Source organism: Quercus lobata, chromosome 3 (genome assembly GCF_001633185.2).
Source record: "Quercus lobata isolate SW786 chromosome 3, ValleyOak3.0 Primary Assembly, whole genome shotgun sequence".
NCBI classification, from domain to species: Eukaryota; Viridiplantae; Streptophyta; class Magnoliopsida; order Fagales; family Fagaceae; genus Quercus; species Quercus lobata.
This window is the reverse complement of record NC_044906.1, coordinates 21,275,138-21,286,755: the sequence shown is the minus strand read 5'-3', so window position 1 is coordinate 21,286,755 and position 11,618 is coordinate 21,275,138. Positions and strand designations below refer to the sequence as shown.

Genomic DNA, 11,618 nt, shown 5'->3' with positions numbered 1-11,618 from the left:
AATTGTATTACGTAAGGGCATGCGTACACCGGCTATAATTAGAGTGGCCAATAATGGAACAAAATCTCTTTACAAGGGTCTGTTTGAGGGTTCGTTTGGTTGTAGGAGTGAAAAAGTGGGAGGATAGAAAATGGTGAGAGAATAGAAAAGTGAAAGGATAGATAATATTTTATTTTCTCTCTTTTTTTGTTTGGTTGGGAGTGGAAAAGTGGAATGATGGAAAAAAATGAGTTTGAATAAATTTACTTTATATACCCTTGTTAAAAAATTATACCCAATTAAAACAAAAAAGTGACAAATAACCACCAAAAAAAAAAAAAAAAGAACAATCACCCAAATTTATTAAAAAAATAAAAATCATGTCCCAAAATAAAAATCAAGAAAAAAAAAAAAAAAAAAAGAGAGAAGAAGAAGGAAGGAACGCCTACTCCCAGGCTTAGAAAATCAAAAGAAGAAAAAAAAAAAACAGCAAGAAGAGGCAACGTTGCCCAGGAAAAAAGAAAAAGAAAAACATAAAAAAGAAAGGCAACATTACTTACTGCCAGCTGCCACGGTAGAAGAAATAAATAAATAAATAAATAAAGGTATGTGCATATGGGCATTTTTGTTAATCAAGGAAAAATTAATCCTCACTCAGTTTTCTCTCCATTTTGGAGAGAAAACATTTAGGTGGGGCCCGGGGAGAAAACACCTATGCCCTGTCATTTATTTTCCTTCCTCTCCACCCAACCAAACACACTTCAAAAAAGTTTTTCTTCCTATTTTTTCTCCAAAGTTTTCTATCTACCCTATTTCACCTCCAAACAAACACACCCTAAGTGATTTTTAGTAACGTTGTTTTAAGTATTGTGGAAATACATATGAGTTAAAAAGTGTTGTAAAGATACATGTTGTGATGTTTAAACATTAAAAATTGTTGTTTAAACAACGGTACCAAACGAGCCCCTAGGTCTTTGAAGTGATATGTGACTTTGATATGCATTACCCGATTTTAGCTTCTATTCAACCAAATATACTTGGTATTTAACAATCAAAATGGAACCACTCAAAGTCTTTTTTATCATTTTCATGTAAAAAATTGTCTCCGCTATGTGACCCACATAGTATTTATTTCAATTATTTATTAATTTATGCAATATATTTTATACATTATCTTTCCAATTAAAAACAATATATGGGGCGGAGTGCCGTTTGAAGTAGCAAAGAAAGTGAAGACTAAGGTTCCGTTTGGATACAGCTGAAAACTGAAAACTTAAAACACTGTAACAAAATAATTTTTAAATGTGTAAATAGTACCGTGAAACCCATTTTTAATGAAAAAATTGCTGAAAAGTGATATTTGTAGGTTCGTGAACAGTGCACAGATGCACTGTTCACACGCTGAAAGTCAACAAAATCGGCTCTAAAAAAATAATAATAATAAAAAAAAGGCTGAAACGCAGATGCACTGCATTTCAGCCCTTTCCAAACGTTACCTAAGAAAAACGAATTGATAGTGGAGTAAAACTTTTCTGAAAATTATTTCAATTATAGTTCTTGTATTTTTTTAAAACTTTTAAATTTTTTATAAGATGAGTAAGAAAGAAACACAATGACACACTTATAATCCATATATATTTTACATAATTTAAAACTACAAAAACATTAAATTTAAACTTTTGGTGATTACATAGCTATTGATCTTTGATCTTTTTAAAATTTTGCAAGTATGAATGATATAATAAAACAATGCAATTTAACCATTGATTTGTCAAAGTTCACTTTCAATAAAAAAATATATAGAGAGTTTCAAGAGTTTTTCTCCAAACTAGTTTAAGGAGAAACTTTGTCATATGGGATGGAAAGATGCCCATGTGCCAGGTGGAAAGATGCTGGGCTTTTGTATCCATGAGGTGAAAAGATGCCCATGTGCATGGTGGAAAGAAGCCGGGTTTGATGGAAGAGTAAAACATTGGTTGGAAAAATACCTAACTTTTTTATCCATGGGGTGGAAAGATGCCCATGTAACGGGTGGAAAGATGTCGAGCTTGATTGGAAATGTAAATGTGCTGGTATGAGTATTGGGCTTAAGTAAAAAGAAAAGGTGCTAGTGTGGACTGGGCTTAAGTGAAAATAGAAAACTATATCTAACTTTTACAAAACCCTTTTCTTCTTCTCCTCCTTCACAGCCCTCCCTTTCTTAGGAATTCAAAGAACATTCTATTTTTTCAAAAATTTACAAAGAAACTGAGATTGATGTTGTTTGGTTCATGAGAGAGAGACAAAGGGTCAGGTGATGAGAGAGAGAGAGGGAAGAGAGAAGAGAGAATGAGTCACGGGAAGAGGAAAAAAATGATTGTAGTAGTAGCAAGAATTGTGTCTCATTGGTTGTAGCGACACAGCCGGCTCTAACATATAAGCAAGAGAGGCAGTCGCCTAAGGCCCCGAGTAAAAAAAGGCTCCCTAATTTTAATCAATAAAGCAATTTTTTTTTTCATTTTAATATTATTAATTAAGCCCAAATATTAGCCAATAAATAAAATAGTATTTTTATACGAAAGAGAAATTCTACGTTCACAATATTTTTCACAATACTTTCACAATAAACTCTAAGCAGTAGGATGTTACTAGTCGTTATTGGTGGTTAAAAAATTAATTTTAGTGGTGGATTCAAATTAGAACTAGTAACAACTTAGCACATAGGATTTGATGTGAAAATGTTATGAATTTAGTACTTCTAAAAAAAAAAAAGAGCAATGCACAAAAAATTTCACAAGATTTTTCACAACAATTGAGTTGGCAAACTTTTACTAATTCTCATTTAGGTCCACCACTAACATCACTTTTTTACTTACCACTATTAATCTGCTATATCAACAGGTGTGAAAAGTTTTGTCAAATTTTTTGCGTCTATAGACATTCTCAAAAAGAAAATTTTAGGTGGTTCATATTAATTAGTAATTTTGCATCTAGCAAGAGTATAGAGTTTAAGCAATATTATATATATATATATATATATATTTTTTTTTTAAAAGTCATTTTTAAATATATAAAATGCCTCAATTCATTTTTCGTCTTAGACCCCATAATACCAAGCCGCCCCTGGTAGCGAGTTCAAATTGAATTTTAAACATTTATAATAGTTTTTATTTATTTTTTTTTATAGTTAAATATATTTTTTTAATAGTTTGTTGAGACTAATGCGTAGACTTTTTGTGAGATTTTAGCTATATTTTTATCCTTAGATTAATTTGTTGAGACTGATGTAAATGCTCTAAGAATGGTATATCTGCAACTCTGCTCTTATCGTCCCTGGTACCCACTTAATGCTACTCATTTCTTTGGCTTATGATAGTCACATTTTTTTTATACGGTCATACAACACTGGGCTTCACAACGCCCAATTCATAAAGAGACATGACCCGGCGTTTTTACAAACTCTTTTTTAATAATAGTGCTAGTCTGCTACATTATGCATGATACAAAGGCTAAATCTTTTGAAGAATCAAGCATTTCTTGACACACTTTATTTTATCTAACCGCCTTACATAGCCTTATTTCACAAATCTTTTCATAATTTACTAAAGTGACAAGTTGTAATTGATGGGAAATAAAAATGATGTCAAAACTAGGTTTATGTATCCACCTTTCACAACTGATTATTTTGAAGAATCAAGTATTTCTTGACACACTTTATTTTATCTAACTGCCTTACATAGACTTATTTCACAAATCTTTTCATAATTTACTGAAGTGACAAGTTGTAATTGATGGGAAATAAAAATGATGTCAAAACTAGGTCTATGTATCCACCATTCACAACTGATTATTTTAATAAGTTGTAAAAAATGTTGTCTCTAACAAAGTTGCCTCTTCCAAGTTCTTACAAACCAATGTTGCTTCTTCTTTAACACAATGATTCCAACAACCACCCCAATTACAAGCCCGCCACTACCATATCCCATTAGGACTATTATCCAATCAAATTCAATGTGAAACCATGAGTCTTGATCTTCTTCAATGTTTGAAGTGGGTAGAGCAGCAGGCTCAAGATTTTCACACTTCTTTGACAATGGATATCCACATAATCCCAAATTTCCATCAAATGAACTAGTGTCAAATGTATTAAACTGTTTACCATATGGTATAGGTCCTGTAAGTTGGTTATGTGAGACATTGAAGGAAGCAAGGAAAATGAGTTGTGTAAGTTGCCAAGGTATTTGTCTTGAGAGCTTGTTTTGAGAAATGTCCAAACACTCCAACGTTGTTAGGTTTCCTAATGATATCGGGATATGACCAGTAAGGTTATTCTTAGAAAGATCAATAATTGCCAAGGCCTCAATGATCTTAGAGTATATAGTTTCCTGGCCTTTGTTTGTTATTACCATTGAGTAAGGGTAATATTCATGCATGAAAAACCTGCCAACGGAATAAGTCTAAATGCTCGCATCTGTGTGAAGTTATTTGTGTCATCCTTCACAAACTTCCAATTTCGGAAGTATTTAAATGGTAATTTACCTGTAAATTTAGTTGCGGAGAGATCAAGAATGTGCAACTTGGGAGCTTCAAACATTGTTGTAGGACTCCCCACCACCCCATGGAATCCATTATGTCGCAGAATAAGTACGCTTAGTTCAGGAAGTGTTCCCAACCATGAAGGGAAAACATCTTTCAACTGATTGCTTCCAAGATTCAAAATCTCTAGCATTCCACAATTTGACAATGATCTTGGAAGAATCCCTGTGAATTGATTTTGGCTCAAGTCAGTCATCTTTATTATACTTCCCTTTGCACATAGTTGAGGAATCACACCATGAAAAATGTTGCCTCGAAGATTCAATATGCTCAACGAGCTACTGAAGTTTCTCAAACAATCAGGAAGTATGCCTCTGAATTTGTTGTTGGACAAGTCAATGGAATACAGAGAACTAAGGCTACAGATCTGTGATGGAATTTGTTCTTGAATCATGTTGTTTGCAACCAAATAAACCGTAGTGGCTGGCGGTGGAATTTGGGGTAACGCTTGTAGCTTGTTGAACCTAAGGTCCAAAATCTGTAGTTGAAGCCAGGGAAAATTGACTAAATGCTGGTCAAAACCAATTAAAAAATTGTGAGAAAAGTTCAGAAAAGTCAAAGTTTCTTTACTTGTGTACCACACCCATTTTGGTATTAGGCCATGAATCCTGTTGTTGGATAAGTCTAGGAATTGCAAATGATCTTGGTTGCGAAAGAAATTTGGGAAATGAATTAAGTTGCATGAAGCCAATCCTAAAGCCTCAAACTTATTCTGGGTAGCATAGTTGAACCCATTTGATGGAATGATATATTGTTACTTGACAGACGCAATTTGGTTAAATATTTGAGCTTAAGAAATATATCTAGAGACACAATGCCACTCAAGTTATTTGAGTCAAGGCTGAGGGTTTTAAGCTTCTCAAGTTTAGAAATGGAGATTGGAATTGGGCCTTGCAATTGATTAAATGAAAGGTGTAACGCAGTTATTTGAGTTAGGTTGGTAAGCCAAGAAGGGACTTGACCTGTCAATTGATTCCAGCTCAAGTCCAAATAACTAAATTGGGTTAGATTTGCCAAGGACAATGGGATTTGCACTGCTAAATTTATTTGTTCCAAGTCCAGTTCAGTAAGTTTGCTCAACTTTCCAAGCCACTACAAGGAAGAAGGGTTTGAGACTCTGATAAAGTTTTGGGAAAGGCCTAGATGAGTAAGTTGAGTAAGGTTACCAAATGAATCTGGAATTGATCCTGATAACTGACAAAAAGAAAAGTGCAAATAATTCAAGGAAATAAGTTTGGATAAGGAGGAATGAATTTTGCCCATAAAAGAGTTGTTATAAAAGACCAAAGTAGTGAGTCTTGTAAGGTTACCAATTGAAGGTGGAGTGCTACCCCAGAAATTACCGACCCCAATGTACAGTTCTTTCAAGGAATCAAGGTTTCCAATTGAAGCCGGCAGTTTCCCAGAGAAAGCAGTATCCCAAAGCCATAAGATTTTAAGAGGGCTGCTAAAGTAGAATTCTGGCAAAGAACCCGCGAGATCTTCATTGAAAGTCACCCTATGATCCTGTAGCTTTGGTAGCTTAAAAATTCCTACTGGGAATTCTCCATAAAATCCGTTACAACCAAATAGAGTGTTGTCAAACCAGATAAATTTGATAAGATTTCAGGCACTGGAGATGATATTTGAACGTACCTGAGACGTAGATCTTTTAGGCCGGTTAAGTTTTGAACTAAATCCTTTAGGCTTCTTAGATGTAGCCTAGAATTATATGACAAATCAAGGGATGTTAACTTGGAAAGGTCTGAGAACTTTGATGGAATGTTGCCAGAGAACAATGAATTGGAGAGGTTGAGATATGTTAAACGAGAAAGACGGCATCTGGGAGAAGTTGAAGTCGTTATCAGCAAGATTAAGCCTTTGAAGTTGAACAAGGCGTAAAAGGCTGCTGTTGGAGACCATGGAAGTATGGAACCATAGAGACAACTGCTACTGAGGTCAAGGCCAATCATATGACCTGTGTCCTCGTTGCACTCAACGCCTTCCCATGAGCAGCAATCTTCGTTCACCCCTTCTAGTTTCCAAGACCTAGTCTTAGGATGAGCAAATGGATCAATCAATGCAAGCATTCACGCTAAAGTTTTCTTTGAATTGCAACAAGGCAGAGCTCTCATCATCATGACAAAGTAGCTGCCTTGAAGCAAAACAGTCAGTGGCAATAGCATGTGAAAGTATAAGAAGCCAGCGTTATGGACATCAAGTTAAACGAGAAGGATGCCATAATAATGTATCTTTGACAACAAAGACTTAGAACTTTTAAATGTGCAAGGAAATGAAACTATACGGGTCACCGAAGTTATATCAAACGAATTAAAAAAAAAAAAAAGATGTATATAAGTCTGATAACTATTGTATTATTAGTCCTCCTCAAAAACCACTATTGTATAATTATTAGTTATTATCTCTAGAAGCCAATGCATGACATTTGTTCTCTCAAGCATGCATCAAACAATAAATTAGGATAAACCTTTCCTCACATTATAAGTGGCAGTTTTAATGTTTAGAGAATTTATTTGGATGATAACTGTGAGAGGGAAAAGTTTAGAAAGCAATATAGAGAATCATGGAAATTAAAATATCTACAGGTCTCTTATTAAGGCACAGTATATTTGATAGTCAATACAAGGCAAATGGAGAATTTGAATTCTCAATATCTCAAATAAAGATATTAAGAAATGTGAGTTGATCTATAAGGTTTTTAACTAAATAGATATATTTATATATTTTGTTTCTATATTATTTTCTTTTACGTTTTTTTATCTCTCCTTTTTTTTTGAAAAAAATTCTGTACTAGAATTTGTATTTAGGTTATTTTTTAGTATGTTTTTTTAATTCTATCTTATTGATTTTAAACTTTGTAGCTAATATTTAGATAGACATGATTATAGGATATAGTTGTATGGCACTAACTAACTAATTTAATCTCTTATCTAAATTTTATGTAGGTTGCATATTTTGTTAAAACAATTATTGTTATTTTATCCAAATAAATTGATAAAAATAAATAAAGTGTTGTTTTTATCTAAAAATTACTATAATTTGGTATAACTATTTGACGCAACCATGGTTTTTCTAAGCCCCTTTTGCAATTTTTTTTTATAACCCCTTTTTGCAATTTGGTACAGTTATTTGGCGTAACTATGACTTTTAAGCTGAATTTTTATTATATAGTAGTATATGATATGATATAAAAAATGATCAAAAATATTAATTATTTTTTTCTTTTTTCATAAAAATTTTCTAAATATATTTTTTAAGCCAATAAACTTAGGACATTCATTAACTTTTTGCCAAGAAATGATACCAATGGCACAAAGATTTTAATCTTAATTTAGTTTAGTATCTCTTATAATTATAATCTTAGACCTCCTCTTTTACCATCCAAACTCCAGTCCTCAAGGCCTCAGTCACTCTATCACATTCATCATAATCTCTTCTCACCCCAGCCAGCACTGAAAATGAGATTGTGCAATAGATATATCGATAAGTTTACGAACACAGCTTTTACCACGACTTTGTGCACTCTGTAAGTAATAAAAAATGATATTTATAATGATATCATTGTCACCTTGACCTTCATTGACAATAATTACCATGACTTTGTGCATTGTCAATAATCACGAATAGACCCTATGAGTGATGGAAAATGATATTTAGAATGATATCATTGTCACCTTAACCTTCATTGACAATAATATTGCTTCTCACTCTTACATTACGAGGTTGCGGTTCTTAAATATTTCTATGCAGGTTCCTAGGCCAAAGCCATTATTGATCACCTCCAAGGCTGTGATAATTAATAAGTTGAAAACTGATCCCGTATTTAATGACCAACATTCCCCGATTTCCAGGGAATGTAACGTCCTAATTTCAAACGAATTAAACAAAGATGTATATGTCTTTGTTACCCCTAGAAGTTTAGAAGCCAATGTTGACCCATCACATGTGTTCTATCAAGTGCACATCAAACAATAAATTGGGATAAACCTTTCTTCACGTTATAACCAGTAGTTTTATAGGGCCCGTTTGGTACATAAACTTAAATACATGTTTTCAATTTTTAAACAACATTACACGTATTTTTATACACTTTTTCACCTACACGTATTTCCAAAAAAATTGAAAGATTTTTTTTAAATACACGTATCAAATGGGCCCTTAATGTTCCGAGAATGTAGGCTATTTTGATGATATCAAGAGAGGGAAAAGTTTTTATTTATTTATTTTAGGAATGAGAGAGGGAAAAGTTTAGAAAGCAATATAAAGAATCATCAAAAATAAAATATTTGCAAGAGAAACGTGGGATTTATGTCGAGTGTACATCTGTGAGTGAAATCCCATATTAAATAATAAAGAAAAATAAGTGTTAATTGAGTTATAAAATTCTTAATTAAATAAATATATTTAAATATTTTCTTTTCATGTTAATCGTTTGGTAGCAACATGTAATAATCCAATATGTGAGTATCAATATTTTGTTGATGTTTGATTTTTTTTTTTTTTCTTATTTTGAGAAAGGCTTAGTGTTTTCTTCCTCATTTATTAACGAGATACTAGTCGCAAACCCATACATATAATTATTTCATGAGAGTATAATTTAAATTTTCAATATTAAATAGTGCATTTGTTATTTATAAGTGTTTTCTATATTTATAAGTTTTATGTAATGGAACATATAATATATTTGCATTCAACAAAAACACATAGTGATATATATGAAAAACATAATTTTAAAAAAAAAATTACAGAATTATAATATTGCTTTATATAAATGGAGAAGATGTTATAAAAAATTATTTTATTTTGGATATACCATAATCGGTTGACTAATTTGAATATATCCAAGAATATTAAAAAAAAAAAAAATGTATACCTCAATTTCATAGAACACATGTAACATGTTACATTAAGTTTAAGTTATTACATAAGTTTAGAATTGTAGCATTTGTTTTCTTTCCAAATATAAGTATAATGCCTATATTATTGGAACTTGAATTTTAAGGTAATTTTTTGAATATTTATTATTTTATTACCTTTTTTATGGCCCATATATAGGGATGGTAATGGGGTGGGGCAGGTCCAAAGGATGGGGTTTTCACCCCCACCCCGCATAGTTTTGTCTTACCCCATTCTTGTCCTGCCCCGCATGACGGAAAAAATTTTCTTACCCCATCCCCGCCCCTTGGGGCTTCACGAAGCCTCACCCCATCTCGTAAAACTTTACTTCTTGTTAATAATAAAGACAAAAGAAAATGTTAAAATTGGTACCTCATTTCCAACCTTGATAGAGAAAAAAGAGAGGCAGAAAACCTTATTAGGTAGAATAAAATAAGCTGACGATATGTTTATTTAAATAATAGGGTTTTAGGGTATGAAAAATTTATAATTTAACAATTATCAATGCGAGGCGGGCGGGTTGGGTCTAAAAATTTTAAACCCATCCTCGTCCCTTGGTGCAGGGTTAAAATCTCATGCCATCCCTGCCCCACCATCTTTGCAGGGCGGGAAAAACCCACATGGGGTGAAGGAGGAGGGGCGAGTCAAGCGAGACGGGGCAAAATTGCCATCCCTACCTATATATCTAATTTTAAATATTTATTTTGTTGTATTTTTCAGCCAGAAACTAAATAAAAAATTGAAAAAAGGCAACTTATAAAAATAATTAATTTAACGTCTAATTAGTCCAAAATGGACCAATTGAACTGAAATGAACCAAATGGATCAGGGACGGAACTATGTTCAAGAAGAGGGGGGCTGTGGCCCCCCCAATTTTTTTTTTAAAAATATTAAATAATAGGTATATATTTAAGATTTTAGAAAAGAAGTCCATGAAAAATTATATTTGCCTCTCTCAAGAAAATTATATCTGCCCCCCTCGACTTCAAATCCTAGTTCCGTCTCTAAAATGGATCAAAGTGGACTGAATTGGATCGAAATAAACCAAGTGGACTGACTTTGGCCAAAATGGACCAAAGTGGACTAAATTAGATTGAATGGACCAAAGTGAACCGAATGCTATGAGGATATGACTTAATAGGATCGTTACAACAATAAATTGTACGATTCAATTATATATAGATTAGTCATTAGTGCCTTTGGATTAACTTATTAGTTTATTAGTCTATTTGTTGAAAGTTTGCCACACTACAAACTTCGGAAATAGAAAGAAGTTGAAGTAATCAACATTTGATGGAGAAGTATTTCGATAGTTTCCTTCAAAAAGTCTGCCATTATCTCTTTTTGTTGAATGACTCTTTCAGAATCTATTTTCATGATTGCGTTGTTCGCATGATGAGTCATGACCACTTCTGTAACACGCTTTATTTACCAATTTTGGACTTCTTGCATGAAAGTGCATATTATTTTGAATGGAGCTTGTTTGTACGTTTGGACCTCTTAAACCAGATTATTCAACCTAATGTATTAACCAAGTGATTACTTAAATTAATTATTCAGATTTAGGTTAAACACAAATAAATCATGTCATGCAAAGATGCGGAAAAGTAAATAACACACGATATGATGACCCAAGAAAACCGATAAAACGAACCGTTTCAAAGTAAAAACCTAGAGAGGATTTGACCTAGCAATCCTCAAGATAAAGTAAATCCACTATAAGAGAATTGAAGTTTTTATAATCAGATTTAACCCTAAATCTATTGCTACCTTCAATAGTAACTTACTGACACGACACGTGCAAGTTCCGAATCTATGGACTCATTCTCTTCTTGGAATCACACCAACACAAGCACCCTTACTTATGACTTTGAGATCCCACTCAAAAGTTTCAGATCACTATCAGTAGTTAATCTTGTATGCAGCAACTTTTACAACACCGGATTTTGAGATTCTTCAAGGAATATTATCAGTAAAAGACTTTAGAGAGCTTTGGATACAAAAACCCTAGATCTACAATTAGAGGCACAAGATGCACTCTTTTCTCTCTAAGAGTATTGAAAACGTAGTTAGGGTTTTCCTTCATATGTTAGAAGTATTTCACTTGAAACCCAAAACGTTTAAGAAGAGTTAGGGCTGAAATAGAATTCTACAGAAATTTCATGTCT

At 32.8% G+C, this 11,618-nt stretch overlaps 1 protein-coding gene across 1 annotated transcript; it reads right to left on the bottom strand.

Moving 5' to 3' along the window:
- Nucleotides 1-3,836: 3,836 nt before the first annotated feature.
- Nucleotides 3,837-6,623, bottom strand: LOC115980545 (receptor-like protein 43). The gene is made up of 5 exons (XM_031102778.1): nucleotides 6,190-6,623; nucleotides 5,839-6,052; nucleotides 5,671-5,748; nucleotides 4,498-5,032; nucleotides 3,837-4,132 (listed from the first exon to the last, which is right to left on the bottom strand). Exons 1-5 carry the CDS (start codon nucleotides 6,621-6,623, stop codon nucleotides 3,837-3,839), a joined length of 1,557 nt encoding a protein of 518 aa, XP_030958638.1.
- Nucleotides 6,624-11,618: the final 4,995 nt, after the last annotated feature.

Excerpts from the sequence above, each read along its gene's own strand:
- LOC115980545 (XM_031102778.1), bottom strand. The coding sequence starts at position 6,623 with ATGCTTGCATTGATTGATCCATTTGCTCATCCTAAGACTAGGTCTTGG. Across the intron at positions 6,053-6,189 it reads CTAAAAGATCTACGTCTCAG|GGTGACTTTCAATGAAGATC; the intron begins GTACGTTCAAAT and ends ACAGGATCATAG. Across the intron at positions 4,133-4,497 it reads CTCCGCAACTAAATTTACAG|GACCTATACCATATGGTAAA; the intron begins GTAAATTACCAT and ends ACCAACTTACAG.